This window comes from Sycon ciliatum, chromosome 11, assembly GCF_964019385.1.
Source record: "Sycon ciliatum chromosome 11, ocSycCili1.1, whole genome shotgun sequence".
Classification (NCBI taxonomy): Eukaryota; Metazoa; Porifera; class Calcarea; order Leucosolenida; family Sycettidae; genus Sycon; species Sycon ciliatum.
Genome location: NC_088653.1, coordinates 10,355,705 through 10,371,695, shown reverse-complemented (window position 1 = coordinate 10,371,695; position 15,991 = coordinate 10,355,705). Strand labels below are relative to the sequence as shown.

Below are 15,991 nucleotides of genomic sequence, written 5' to 3'. Positions count from 1 at the left end.
ACCCTTCGTTTCTAAAACATTATCGTTTTTTAATGACGACCACATTATTATAAAGTCAAGGAATTTCTCTTATTTTCTTCTTCAGTGTAAGAGAACATCACCGCTTTCAGTATGTCTCATGTCAAGAGGAAGCATGACAACGTATATGCACCACCAACACTGAGAATCCAATTGCAGATTTGGCCGGTTGTGGCGAGTATCACGGAATTGACAATGCACACCGAATTAAACTGTTCTAAATCCCTCTCTCTTTCTGTCTCGCTTCTCTTTGCCTACTTTGGGTGTCAGCAGTTACGCATGTGTACATGCACGCACCAATATACGGGTGCGCACGCACTCATTGGCATGCACAAACTGCACATGCACACACACGGCATGCACGAACTGCGCATGCACGCACATTCACACACACTGGAATGCATGCATGCATGCACACACACACCGGGTCCTGGTAAACACTGCCATTACGGTCACCTGTCCCCTTGCGGGCCAGCAACATGGAAGCGACGGCAGAAAGTCGGCAGTCTGCCAAGAGATCAGGGACCATATTCAAATCGGCACGACGAGAGAGCCATCTTTGGCAGCACACACACACATACACACACACACACACACACACACACACACACACACACACACACACACACACACACACACATGTAACATGTTGCACATGTTCCGTTTGGCGTAGTAATATTTCCACTCTTGATTGTAGCTATGAATGTGACTCTACTTCATGACATGTATGCATACGTCATTTGTACACACTCACAGGCACACACGCATGCGTATCTTTTCGCTGGCTCGCTCTGTTATGATGCTGGTTTTTCCTTTTGCTTGGAGAGAATGTTTTGGACTTGAGAGTTGCAGTTTTGATCTCAACGTCTTGTCATGGTTGGAACTGGTGCCTGGCTGGGGCTGGGGAGTTTATGCTCCTGTGAATGTAATTGTAACCTCAGGCCAAGGTTACACGTGGTGGCAGCGAATTCGAATTCCACGTCTTGTGAGAGCACGCGTACCAGGGAGTCGTAAAATACCGGGAGGCGACACGCCACACATTTCACGATCCGAGGATTGCCGCACTCGACCCGCGAAATTTGAAGCGTGATTGAAACGTCGTCGTCATCTTCTTTTTCTCAATTGTTTTTGCTATATGCTTCGAGGCTATTCTGGATCTCCAGAGCGAAAGCTGGTTGTTTCTGATACGTACCACGCATTACCTTAGGTTGAGCCGTGGCTTTTAATTTTTTTTTGGAAGTTCACTGCTTTGGAGACGACGGAATGTCAAGGTAAGTTATTCACGAAATGTACTCAAATTTGAATTGAGTCAATGCGAATGACACCCTGTTTTCGGAATAGTTCTCCACTAAACACACCATGCCCATGGCCCCTTCATGTTGTCCAAGTTCCATTCTAGGTTTGTGTGAAGTTTCGAGATGAAGTTCGACGATGTACTCACCTTTCCATGGAAGGGAAAAAAAGTAGCATATCAAACAGAATCCATGCAGTATTTGATGCCACTATCCTCATTCTTCTGCATTCAAAGTGTTTCACATCTATATGGCCCATGAACTGCAAACAATATTAGTCATTTCTTAACTGTTCATAGCTGTTCATAACTGTTCTGAACACATTGCCTTCAGGAAACGTAAGGCCGAGTCGCCTCACCGACTGAGCAAAGTTCTCTGAGACGAAAGTCACACTATCGGCGAATGCACTCAAGGTGAATACCCGTCAATATCCTGTATACTGCTTGTACCGCTTATCACAGTAGCATACACACAAGCACACATACACACACACACACACACACACACACACCACACACACACACACATGCATGCTCGTGCACACACAAGCGCAAAATTCACATATCACTGGTTCAGTTGTTTTTATCTGTGTCGTATTTTGTCTTATACAGAGCTTCCGAGCCACGCCGAGTCACCTGACCAACTGAAGAAGGTTCTGTGCGACGAAAGTCACACTATCGGCGAATGCACTCAAGGTGAATACCCTGTGGACTGCTTATACCACTTATCACAGAAGCACACACACACACACGCACACACACACACACACACACACACACACACACACACACACACACACACACACACACACACACAAGCGCAAAATTCACATATCACTGGTTCAGTTGTTTTTATCTGTGACGTATGGTGTCTTATACAGAGCTTCCGAGCCACGCCGGGCCACCTGAATTCTCCAAACAAGGCTGAAGGCTTGTCACGGCATCCTTGCCAAATAAAGGTATAAGCTGCAGCAAGTTGTCGTTGCGACACCTTGCTCCTTCCAGCTCACGCCGCACGGCCACCAAGCACCAACCACCATGGTACTTTTCAGCAAGGTGAGACAAATTGTCAATCACCGGTTCGGGGATGGCTTCAGCAGCTTTGGATGGTGCTATTGACGCTTTCCTGATAGCAGCGGCAGCCGTGGCATGCAGGTAGCTTATCAGATTCGCTAGCACAGCAGATGTAACTTCCAAATCTGAAGAAGAGAAAAGAAAAAGACAACATATAAGGACTGGTGGTTGCAGAGACTGTACTAGTATTCAAAAGCCAGCGTTTGCATACCTAGTCTGCATACCTAGTCAGAAGCCAATTTTTTTCCAACATGCATGCAAAACGCACTGACCTTCACAATTGATTTTCACTTCGGGAATAGCTGTTGCGATGACGGACAGCATTTGTTGCCATGCTTGCGAAATATCAGCACCCTTGCATGCCTTCAGCTGGCACACTTCCTGGCGTAGCAGATTTGCAGTACCTGATGCCTTGTGTAACCGTGTCATAATAACATGCAGGAATGACTCCGTCGCCTCAGTAACACTCGCCTGTCTCATTGTCAGCAGTTTGCAAATTCCATGGATCACTGCACCTTCCATAGGCCTGTACACCATGATGGCACTACCACTCTTACATCGATCTGCACATAGACAAAGTATGGTTTGAGGATGGAGGTTTACATCATCTACGGTGATGATACATACTAGGTACACACGTAAATTTTCAGGACTTCAATAAATATCCTGTCACAGTGAACAGACAATGCATCGTGGGCAGACTAGGATGAAAAGGATGGTGTCGACCACCTAATTTATCGGGTCAGTTCGGGCACTTAGGTATGCTACAGATTATACATTCGTGTCCACAAGGAAGAGACAAAAACATGCAAACGAAAGAATCTCACCTGTAGCCCACAGCTGAACATCCCCACAACTCAGGTCACCAAGTGAATACGTGGCGTCATCTACATCTTCCACGGTGGACTCATCACTTTGGCAGTCATCTCTGTCAAGCTCCATCATCCTTTACTTCGAAGGCCAAGGCACAAAGTATTATTACTTAGAAAACAAAACGAACTGCTGACACTGGATTCGTTGTGTGCAGGATAATTTTATTGAGTTTTCAAATTTTTTGGACCAAACAGCGAACGCGTCCTTTGGCATGACCTGCGCCGCTTTGACCTCATGGGAAGTCCCTCGCCATGCAGCGCGTGAGGTCTCAGCACTCGTGCCCGAGCTGAGGCAATCATCCGACGCGGTTGTGCATCTCGTGTCGCCTCCCGGTATTTTACGACTCCCTGACGCGTACCAAAATTATTTGTGGAAGACTGATCGTGTAGAGATGGCTCAGCAAGGTGGCGCTCCTCCGCCCCCTCCACCACCACCACCGGGCCCAGCGCAACAACCAGCACGTCCACAACAGCAGATGCGGGTATGGGCCACGCCAGAGAAATTCTCTGGCGAGCGCAACGCCGACTGGACGTCATGGATTGGCCATTTTCGCCTCGTCGCGAATGCAAACAACTGGACACCGGCAGACCAAAGCAGGTACATTGGGTTGTACCTCACCGGCCACGCACTGTCTTACTTCCAAAGTTTGGAAGCCCATACGAGGACAGGCCCATTCGACCAGCTGCTGCAGGCGTTTGAACAGCGATTCGGCGACGCAAACTTCATCCCCACGTTCAGAGCAGAGCTGCAGTCACGCCGGCAAATTCGTGGCGAGTCCCTGTCGGATTTTGCGGAAGTCGTCCGCAGGCTCAGTAGACGGGCGTACCCCACGGTAGCTGGAGCAGTGCAGGATACCCTGGCGCGCGACACCTTTGTAGCCGGCCTTGACAGCAGGGACCTGCGCCTGCATGTTCGTGGCACGGACCCACCAACATTGGATGATGCACTCCGACGGGCTATGCATTTTCAGTGCATCCTGGAGGCAGACCAGCAGCAGCAGGCAGCTAGCCCAGTTATATGTGCGGTGCAATCTCAGCCCAGTGACCCTACACTCAACGCCCTGCTGTCGAGGATGGCAGCCCTGGAGGACAAGATCTCCAGGCTCACGCTGGAGAGGCCAACTAATCTGCATCGGAGTGGAGATGGTGACACCAAGCGGTGCTATGTGTGCGACAGCACAATGCATTTCGCACCTGACTGTCCGCACCAGAGATACACACCGGCTAACCGTGGTGGTCACCGGGGTCGTGGACGCGGTCGGGGAAACTGAGCGTCGCTGACAGCCAGGGTCCGCCGTCAGCAACCTCCCCAATGGACCCATGTACCGGTAAGCAGAGTGAACCGTGTTCGGTGTGTCATGAGGCTGTCTGCTTACCTACTGAGACAACTTGTCAGGCCTGCACAACTACTCCAGCCGAGTGTCCAGACAGCTCGATTGTCCTGCCTCTGTCGTGTCTTGCAACACAGTCCGACAGCACGGTGCAGATCCAAGGCACGGTCGAGGCTGTACCAGCCAACATGCTTGTGGACACCGGCAGTTGCGTAACGTTGTTGAGCACCAGCTTTGCTAAGTCTCTCTCTCATCACAATGTTCATTTATCTATCTCACCCGTTAATACTGTTCTTAAAGCGGTAAATAATTCTTCTGTCCCTGTGCTCGGGGAAGCTGTCGTATTGTTAGCAACTGGCAAGCTTGCTGTACGCCACAGAGTCATTGTTGCTGACATTATGCCCGATGTGCTAATCGGCATTGACTTCTTGCAATCTCATGGCTGCACAATTGATTTCGGTCGCAACATGCTCGATGCAGGCGGTGTCGATGTACCCCTAGAGCCCACCCATAATGCTAATCCTGTAGTCTGCCGTGTTCATCTTGCTAATTCGGTTACTGTACCAGCGTATACACAAGTCATTGTTCAAGCTCAGCTGCGTACCGATGATAATCATTTACCTAGCTCTGCTGGTTTTGTTTCACCCTCAGAGAAGTTTATTTCCAAGTTTAGCACTGCTATGTCACGTGTGGTGGCTACTCCTGACTCTGCTGGCCGTGTTTGGATTCGCCTACAAAATTTTCTTCCTCATTCCACAACTGTCCCGAAGAATTATCAAATTGCTGAATTTGATTCTGATATTTACATTGACGATGATCTCAATGATTCGCCTACGCATGCTGCCTCTGTTGACGAGCATAGCTGTAGCGCAGTACAGGAAGAGAGCTGCTCACCTTCCGAGCCAGACGATCTATTTGACTTACGTCACCTCGATCCGCAAGCGCAGTCTGCTATAGCTACTGTGCTCAACGACAATGCCGATGTCATCTCGCAGGGACAATTCGACCTTGGGAAGACTGATGTAGTAACACACAACATCCAGACTACATCTGATCAGCCTAAGAGACAGCCACCCCGCCGAATTCCTCTCAGTCAACGAGTCGAGGTAAAGCAGCACGTTGATCAACTGCTTGATCATGAGATTATATCTCCATCCAGAAGCCCTTGGGCTGCTCCGATAGTTGTCGTACGCAAGCCTGACTCTTCTATCCGGCTATGCATCGACTACCGGCAGTTGAACAGTATCACCGAGAAGGATGCCTTTCCCCTTCCTCGTGTGGACGATGCTATCGACGCTATGGCGGGTGCACGCTACTTCTCTACCTTAGATCTCGCAGCTGGCTATTGGCAGGTGGAGATAGATGAAGCTGCCAAAGCTAAGTCGGCGTTTGTGACACCGTTCGGATTATTCGAGTGGAACCGTATGCCGTTCGGCCTGTGTAACGCACCGGCAACTTTTCAACGCCTCATGAACCGGGTCCTTGGTGACCTAGTACCCAATATCTGTCTGGTCTACTTGGACGACATTATCGTGTTCTCATCAACGATTGAGGAACACATGAGTCGTCTGCAAACAATATTCAGTCGTCTTCGTCAAGCTGGCCTCAAGATCAAGCCCAAGAAGTGCTCACTGCTTCAGTCCTCAGTCACGTACCTGGGATTCTTATTCTCAGAGCAAGGTGTGGCACCGGATGCAAGCAAGTTCACGGCTGTTCAAGACTGGTCATCCCCAACATCACTGAAAGAGGTGCGTAGCTTTGTTGGTTTCGCATCGTACTATCGCCGCTTTGTGCCACATTTCTCAGAAATTGTAGAGCCCCTGAACCGTTTGTCCCAGAAGAATGCCACTTTCAACTGGACACATGAGTGTGAACAGGCATTTGCTGAACTGAAGTCCCGACTAGTCAAGTCACCTGTTCTAACATATCCTGATCCTGCAAAGCGCTTCATCCTGGACACTGATGCGTCAGATCTCGCCATGGGAGCTGTTCTCTCGCAAGTCAATAGTCACGGTGAGGAAGTAGTGATTGCCTATGCCAGCAAAGCATTAACGAGATCCCAACGTAACATGGGCAGTACACGCAAGGAGCTGCTTGCTGTTGTCACATTTACTGCACATTTCCGCCATTACCTACTTGGAAATCAGTTCACATTGCGAACTGATCACAAAGCGCTCATCTGGCTACATTCGTTCCGGGAAGTGGACGGTCTTCTAGCCCGGTGGATTGAGCGTTTGGCCGTCTTCGACTACGTCGTCACACATCGGCCCGGGAAGCAGCATGTCAATGCAGACGCCTTGTCAAGACTCCGCTACCACAGCCCGGCTACCGCAACCTCACCGACGCCAACGCCCGAGCAGAGAGTAGGTGAGCAGAATATTGTTGTCAATCACCTGTCTAGCGCTAGTCCTGATAGTAATCCTGTAACAGTCAATGCTGAAGTGTCGCCACCCAATTGGTGTGAGTCTTTCACTGTTGAAGAGTTGCGCAGAGCTCAATTAGAAGATGCAGATGTGAGTACAATGATCGGCTGGCAGGAGGCATTACTTGACAGGCCCCTGCGTAGTGATTCTGCCATGCACGGTGCGTCTATTGCATTGATACGATTATGGAGCCAGTGGAAGCGTCTAAGACTGGTTGATGGAGTGTTGTACCGGGTTTACCACCCCGAGAATAGCGACACACCGTACCTACAATTTGTTGTACCACAGTCTCTGCAATCCCGCATGCTTCAGTCTGTGCATGCTGATGTCTCTGGAAGCCACTTAGGTATTGAGCGAACACAAGACAAGCTTCGCAAGCGGTGTTATTGGCCCTTCATGTCGTCTGCAGTTAGTGAATTTTGCCAAGCATGTGATATTTGTGAGAGCCGCAAAGCACCGCTACCAAAGGCCAAAGCCCCGCTTGTCCAAGACCGCCCATCATTCCCGCTAGAGAAAGTTGCTATTGATATTATGGGCCCACTGCCTACTACGCCTAGCGGTAACAAGTATTTAGTCGTCATTTGTGACTATTTCACTAAGTGGCCAGAAGCGTTTCCTGTACCGAATATTACTGCTGAAACAGTAGCACATGTCCTTGTTGACGGCTTCTTCTGTCGTTATGGTATTCCATACCAGCTGCACTCTGACCGTGGTGCGCAATTTGAGTCGAGGTTATTCCAGCAGATCTGTCAGTTGTTGGATATCAGAAAGTCACGTACAACAGCATACCGGCCCCAGAGTGACGGCTTAGTCGAGAGGATGAATCGCACACTTGAGCAAATGCTGGCTGCTCACGTCGACGACCACCACACCAATTGGGACCGTCATCTGCAACGTTGTCTGCTGGCCTATCGGTCTAGTGTGCACTCCTCGACCAAGGAGACGCCAGCGATGCTCATGTTAGGTCATGAAATACACCTGCCTGTTGATGTGATGTTTCAGTCACCAGACTCTGAGCGCTCCCATGTGAACACGTATGTTATCAACTTACGGCGCAATCTACAACGAGCGTTCACGCATGCCCGTGATGCTGGAGCAACAGCTCAACGACGGCAGAAGGCCCACTATGACAAGCACGCTAAACAACCGAAACTCAACGTTGGTGACATGGTTCGGTTGCATTCTCCTGCCGTCAAACCAGGTACGACTTCCAAGTTCCATCGACCTTGGAAAGGCCCGTACACTGTGCTAGAACGTGTTGACGATGTAGTACTTCGGATAGCTGACAAATCCGGCACGACCCAGACTGTTCACGTTGACCGTCTGAAGGCTTGGACTGGCTCTGATCTGCCTGCAAGTGCCAATGAGCTCGTACCGAACTCGCCTCCGACTTCTATTGCCGACTACATGCCTGATGTTGAGTATAATATGCAACCAGTACCAATCCCGGCTCCAGTGCAGGCGCCACCTGCACCAGTAATTGCTGCTGCGCCGGTGCCGCCACCAGCCGCAGCACTGAATCATGCACCTGTGCCTGTTGTGCACCACTATGATCTGCGGAACCGTGCAAACATTCAGCCGCCAGCAAGGTTTGCTCAGTGAGTGTCTATGACTGTACAGTGTGATTATTGAGAAATTGTACATTCTTAGTTCAGAAATACACATATTTCACACAGTCCTACCTGTTGTTAGGTTAGTATGAATAATGTCGAGCATTTCACTTGCTGTTTCACAGTCCACTTACATAGCATTAGTAGTTTCTAAACTTTCCATTATACCTCACACCGATTAACTACACTTGTACCATACTTGCGCCACACTATTTCACTTTCCAGTATTTAATTTTCTCATGTAGAAAGCTATCACGGATATGCTCTAAGCTTTGTAACTTTCGGTCACTATCGTTCCCTCTGTAACGAGGGGGGAGGTGTAACATGTTGCACATGTTCCGTTTGGCGTAGTAATATTTCCACTCTTGATTGTAGCTATGAATGTGACTCTACTTCATGACATGTATGCATACGTCATTTGTACACACTCACAGGCACACACGCATGCGTATCTTTTCGCTGGCTCGCTCTGTTATGATGCTGGTTTTTCCTTTTGCTTGGAGAGAATGTTTTGGACTTGAGAGTTGCAGTTTTGATCTCAACGTCTTGTCATGGTTGGAACTGGTGCCTGGCTGGGGGCTGGGGAGTTTATGCTCCTGTGAATGTAATTGTAACCTCAGGCCAAGGTTACACATCTACTGCAAGCATACATGTGTATGATTTTGCCTAGACTGTATGCACAACACCTCACTCACAACTTACTCTGTGCTCTCTTCTCAGTAGCGAATCGCCTTGCAAGCGTCTCCAATGTGTCTAGCATTACAGACATCTCGGCATCGCTGCAGACAAAAGCAATACAACAAGACACATGGTTGCAGATCTGAATAGAAGTTTCTTTTCTTGATACCAAGAGTAGATAAACAAGAGTGTGCAACTCCGGATCTCTCCTGCACAATCTGCAGATACCCCTGCCCAAGGCGGATTTTTTTGTTGACGTCACCTTTTTTCAGAAAAACTTGCATTTTGCCGCAGAGCAGTGTGAGGGCGTGTGCTGGGCACCGACCTTGTAATGTTAAGCCGGGCCAAGTGCACAAGGCAAAACTTTCCAACAGACTCGCAGCGCGTGCGTCGTAGAAAAGATGAAGTCAGCAAAAAATTCCGCCGTGGGCCAACCCATCCCGGAGTTGCACACTCTTGTTTATCTACTATTGTTGATACTCATTTCCTCCGAGTCCAGTAAACCCAAGTCACTGTACTTATTTCTACAAGATAGCATCATATCCAGTCCAGCAACAGCACATAGAAGTTGAAGTCTGGTTTGCAACTTAGTTTCAGGGCCATGATACATTTCCAGCTCTGTGCAAGCACAAGTAAAACAATTCAACAACGCACCTCTTCTCCATGATGGCCACGTATTCCGAGAGGTCGGGTGGAATCATGTCCTCCGGCGCGGGCAAGCCTTCTAGGAACAGCTTGTTTTCTATGAACCGCTGGGCAGCCTAGTGGAACATAAATACAAGGTTAACAGGAAAGAAGGTCCCTAGCAACCAGTCCTATAAAATGGCAATGATCTTGCGAACCACCGTCCTAGCAAAGGTACTGGGGACTAAGAAGATGACAGGAAAAACGAAACTAAATGATGGCACCCTGGGTACATGTACTTGTGCACCTTCACTTCCACCTACATGATGTGTACCGGTTTGTCAATGGAGTGCACACCTGGCAATGCATTATACTAGATGGTGCACTCAGGGAGAGTTATGGCAGCTCGAGAGAGTGTCATGCATGAGCAGTACCGACAGATATTGGTATCCTGTTTTGTACAATTCCTTTTTTCGCAAAGCTTCCCCTTCCATTTTATCTTGGATATTTCGGGTGTTGTTGCTTTGCTGCGAATTGTAGTAAGACCACATTGTCAAGTTATCACCTGGTCTTGGCATCATCCTGTAACAGTATACATGCTTTGTTGCCGTCTGACATGGCTTTTGCGCATTTTCGCTGCGGTCACCGTCTTCCCCTCTTAGGTCCTACCATTACCTTGAATCTTTCCAAGTTGGAAGGCTGCTGGGTTTGCGCACTGGAGATGTGTTGACGCTAGGTGAGAGGTCGTTGAATGTATCAGTAGCCCGTCACTTTTGTGCTCAGTCATAGCACTTTCTGACTGCTTATTATCATCTTGTTGCAGTAGTTGACAGTTACCTATAACTCATACTACCATGTGTCTTTTATATATCTACATTTAATATTGGCTCAGTATCCGAGATAAATTAAAATCTTCATTATAAATAAACACATTTATAGAATAGAACAGGAAACAGATAGCTAGCTCTAAAACGAGGTCAAGTTTTCATGCGTTCACGCAATTTCGCGTATCCAGCCCAGAAGACACTTCACATAAGTCCTCATCGATTCCTCGTCACGGTGTGAACAATGCCACATAATTCGTTCACTGCGGTTTTCAACTCGGATACTGAACTAGTACTTGTAGTAAACGTAAAAAAGAGAAGAAACACATGAGAATGAGTTAAGCAGCAACTATCCACGACCGTAACAAGATGATAAACAGTCAAAAAGTGCGATAATAGAGCACAAAACTGACAGGCTACTGAGACACATTCAGCGACCCGAGACCTAGGTCTAACACATCTCCAGTGCACAAACCAACAGCCTTCCAACTTGGAAGGTTCATGGTTACGTAGGACCGAAGAGGGGAATGATTTTGTCGTTGTTATATTTTCCTTGTAAAACTTGATAAATTTCTACCTTGTTGCGAGTGTTGTACCTCACTACATTTATGCCATATAAATTTTAGTCTTTTTTTTCCACTTCAGCCATTCCCTGTATTGTCCTTGAAGTGAAGGGAACGAAAACGTTCGAAACCTTATGTGAAGTGTCTTCTGGATTGGATGCGTGGAATTGCGTGGATGAATGCGAACTTGACCTCGTTATAGATAGCTAGTTGCTTGTTTTTCATGTTTTAAAACATGGTGGCACAGAATACAGGGGAAATGCAGCACGGGACAGGAACACCACCGGTTGGGAATACCGATTGCAGAATAACACAAATGAACATGCAATGATCATTTTCCTCACCTGCTCAATGGCACGGTTGCAGTGTGACATCTTCACCTTTAGTTCTTCGTACACCGCAAGAGCTTGACAAGACTCTGTGCGTCATAGAAAATAAAAGACGGCAAATGGAGGGAGTAACGCTCAGAAACACTGCTTTGTTGACAATCATCCATCACATCTCAAGACAGGTGACACAGATCTAGCAATGTGAGCTATAATTGTGCCACGTGACCATGACAGGTTCCTACTTTGACCTTGTCGCAATTCATCTGCATGTGTCATGATAGGCGCAAAGCCAGCAAGGATTGAAAATTTTCACGCGAACTAACGTGAACACATTGAAATGCCGAAGAACAAATGTACAATAGAAAGCCATACATTACTCTTTATTTGAACTCGGATGGTGAGCCAATGTAATCATGGCTATAAAAGGAGAAGGACAAAATAGTACGAGTTATGACTAACTGTCCATCAATATAACCAGAGCATACACCGTCAGCGAATGCGACAAAAAGGCACAAAACTGACAAGGAGTGCCGAGACGTTCAACAATCAGACACCTAGCTCCAACACTTCTACGACACGCACATCAACAACCTTCCAACTTGGGAGACCTGAGCTTGACCTGACTTGAGCCTCCTAAGTTGGAAGGTTGTTGGTTTGTGCCTCGAAGAAGTGTTGGAGCTAGGTGTCAGGTCGCTGAAGGTCTCAGTACTCCTTGTCAGTGTCGTGCCTTTTAGTCGCACACGCTGACTGTACATTATCTGGTTACAGTGGTGGACAGAACTCGTACCATTTTGACCTTCTCCTTTTATAATCATGATTACGCCCTATGGTCACATTTACCGCCATATATGGCACATCACAGCCACATTACAGTCTCATGGGGCACATTACAAGCTTTGTGAGGCACATTACCGATCTCTAAGATACTGAGTATCTGGATGAAGCTGTCTGCCTCGGGTTGGAAGCTACAGCACAAACACAAAAAAATGTAAGAGCTCCATTTTTTAGAAGTATTGACAGAGGTCAATTAATTGCATTTTGCAGTAAATAATTCCACTTCTTCATTGGTACTGGCATACTGCACTCATAAAGAGAGAAAGAGAGAGAGAGAGACAGAGAGAGAGAGGCGGGGGGGGGGGGAAGACGGAGAGAGGGAGGGAGAGAGGGAGGGAGAAAGAGAGAGAGAGAGAGAGAGAGAGAAAGAGGGAGAGAGAGAGAGGGGGTGGGTGTGGAGAGAAAGCATGAGAGGTGAGCTGCCAGATAAGGTACACGTATGAGACTCCCATTTAAAGTAGCGAAGAGCCGCTGCAAATAATTTTACGAGTAGAACACCAACAAGTTTTTGAACCGTTCGTGGCACGCGAACCTAAAGAAAAGATAATACCACTGCATAGTGTGCAAAACAATGCCAGCACGTGAAGAGTTAACGAAGCAAGACTCAGCTGCAACTCAGAGAGAAACGGATGTACACCATTGTTCATAGTATCAGGCAGGCTCAGACAGTTAGCTTACAATGAAAATACAGCATTCCAAATCTTCTGCAGCTGTGACAGAGACGCCTTCTGTTTGGTAAAGTACTCTAGCGTGTTCTGATATTCACCGCTGATAATGGTACTGATAACAGTGAGAACAATACAGTGGGGAGACAGACAAAAAAAAAGGTTAAGCTCAATGATGATATTATCTTCTGCTTGCTATTTGCCCCAGAAACATGTGCTGGCTTCCTTGTCTCAGTTAATAGGGCAAGTGAAGCATTGCCGATTACCTACCACATACCGATACTCTACAATGTTCTGATATTCTGGCAAACATATGTCACAAGCCGTAATCTGGACACACCTAGGCGATGGGCCCAGGTATCACACAGCAATTTTCGCCATGCAGTTGTTCACAGGCAGCATTGGCGGAATTGTCTTTCTTTAGAAGTATCTGTGTATGTACAGTAAAACTCCCCAGATCCAGACACCCCTAATCCGGGCATGTCCATCTACCAGGCACCTTTCTGACCCATCTTTAAAGTCACAAAAATGGCTTTCCAACGAAAAACAGCTCCAAAAAATATTAACTAAAAATGCTTGCTTGCATGCAGTAAGTAAGTATGTATGTTCTCAGCTAAGGTCAATTCCTAGGTACACACGGACAGTGCTGGGTCCCAACCTGTTCGGATTACGATAGGTTTACTGTACTTGCAAGATTTTCTCGCCAAGCATGGCATGCATTTTCGACTATCGACAAAGCAGTCCACACAAGCAATAAGCCCACTCTCACTGGCTCGTCACCTACCCAAGGACGCTGACAGAACGGTCTGCGCACAAAACATTGCGCTTCAGAAATCGTATAGAGTTCTGAACAAGGTGAGCTCTTTGCCAGAATCGCTGCAACAATGGAAAGTAGATCAAACATGCAAATACAATACATACACAACAGGATCAGGTACTGCAGCATAGTCCAAGAGAACTCAGTGCAATAGAGGCAAAGCCGTGAGATGGCAATGATGAAGCTTGAAGGTGTGAACTAAATCGGGCCATCTGTTGTTTCACACGGAACATACAAATGTGGCGAATTAACTTCTCGGGATTTGCTGTTCTCATGGGGTGTGGCGCTACTATGCAAATCTTGCATACAGGGATATGCTACTAGAAGACATACTGTGAAATAGTTGAACAATGACCAAATCGGTGCAGCCAAGATATAATAGTTGCAACACACCATCCTTTCTCCCTGCCGGATGGGTGTTTGTGCGCATGCTTGTGCGTAAGCCTTGCGCATGCACTCCAGTCACATCAGGTTCCCGCATTGATAATAATTCTCAAACGTCTTCCCCAGGAATGCTGGTCGTTACCGCATTCTTACCTAATGCTAATACCAATTCAACAGCAGAAAACGCTCCAAGGAATGGTGCATGACAGTCACTTTCTCGTCAAACTTGCAGCTAATACAACCATGGTTCTATGCAAGGAAGCTGTACCCCTACCAGGAATTGAGCACAACGAGAGCTGAGGAAGAAATCTGCTGTGTAAACATACACAGTATGCGTTACCATGGTTACACACCTGTATTTGATAGAGATCGTCACTGATGGTTGGTTGGGTGACAGCGGACGCAGTAGCAATCGGCTCCAATCCTGTGCGGCCATATAACAGAGAATGGTAGACTAATTTTGATTAGAAAACATAATGTCACAGTGAGACTACGATGTGTTTTACTCCGAACCAAAATTTCATGGCTCTGCGATGACCAGAAGCGCCGTTGCTTCGCACTGTGATTTGAGTTTTACGTCTTTCGAAAAATCAACTTCTTGTCGCAGGTAAACAGCGGCTCGCCTCTCGCCAATAAAGCACCGTATACCAATGAAAACTAATGGAAGCACACACAATACTTATTGTTACTCTGTACTGGCCGTCGTGGAGCGATAGCAATTACCTAATTTCAGAACTCAGAGTGAATTTGGCGTGCACTCTAAAACCTTTCCGGTTTGGAGCCACCTCTGATTTGAAGCGAAAATTGGGCAACTTGGAGGCAATGGGCCAACACAAAGGAGTGGCTCAGTTTGATTGACTCTGGCCTCAGAGCAAACTTCAACATGCCAGTTTCCTTCCACAAACATATTTCGAGTGAACAATCCACGCTGATGGTTTGGGTCAATACAAATTTGGCTGGCTGTCAAAACGTCCCGGCTATCGAGCCGTCTCCTCTACTGGATGTGCACCCACAGATTTTCTCTTATAGCAACGATAGCGAACAAGATCTGAATGAAAGAGATCAAGACTTGCGCCAGGTAACAGTCTAATCCACACAACTGGCGAAGCCATGTGAATCGACCACCAATGCACACCTGGTCTGCACCACACCGAGTACATCGGCACAAAACGGCAAAGACAGTTACCTATGCACACCCTACACTTGTTGGGGTAACCAGTATAGACAGCACGCTGCTTTGATAGAAGCAGACACTAGATGCACAGGTACCTTGAAGTGAAATTGGAGTTACTTTACCAACCAGCCTCGGCTACTGAGTACTGGGAACCCAGAGCCAACAGACATACCAACAACCTCAGCCATGAAAGCTATTATAGTAATGACACACTGGATTGTGGAGCCGAAACTAGTCCAACTTCCAAATGCGTACACACACACACACACCCCCACACACACACACACTCACACATACACACGCATATACACACGCACACACACACACACACACACAAACACACACACACACACACACACACACACTTGAACTTGAACTTGAACTTGAACTTGCCCATTGCCGTAGGCAATGATAGCGAAAGGACTAATTCGGCGGCAACCGGCAGAAAGGTGCGTGGTGCTTGAGATCGCCGGGGCGGCA

General features: G+C 47.5%; 2 protein-coding genes across 2 annotated transcripts; both read right to left on the bottom strand.

Moving 5' to 3' along the window:
- Nucleotides 1-2,141: 2,141 nt before the first annotated feature.
- On the bottom strand, nucleotides 2,142-3,349 carry LOC135827673 (uncharacterized). The gene is made up of 3 exons (XM_065340128.1): nucleotides 3,211-3,349; nucleotides 2,656-2,946; nucleotides 2,142-2,508 (listed from the first exon to the last, which is right to left on the bottom strand). Exons 1-3 carry the CDS (start codon nucleotides 3,326-3,328, stop codon nucleotides 2,183-2,185), a joined length of 735 nt encoding a protein of 244 aa, XP_065196200.1. The 5' UTR covers nucleotides 3,329-3,349; the 3' UTR covers nucleotides 2,142-2,182.
- A 5,942-nt stretch (nucleotides 3,350-9,291) lies between these two features.
- Nucleotides 9,292-15,908, bottom strand: LOC135827072 (uncharacterized). The gene is made up of 9 exons (XM_065339596.1): nucleotides 15,877-15,908; nucleotides 15,473-15,477; nucleotides 14,691-14,791; nucleotides 13,921-14,012; nucleotides 13,150-13,251; nucleotides 12,550-12,602; nucleotides 11,653-11,726; nucleotides 9,952-10,058; nucleotides 9,292-9,398 (listed from the first exon to the last, which is right to left on the bottom strand). Exons 1-9 carry the CDS (start codon nucleotides 15,906-15,908, stop codon nucleotides 9,311-9,313), a joined length of 654 nt encoding a protein of 217 aa, XP_065195668.1. The 3' UTR covers nucleotides 9,292-9,310.
- Nucleotides 15,909-15,991: the final 83 nt, after the last annotated feature.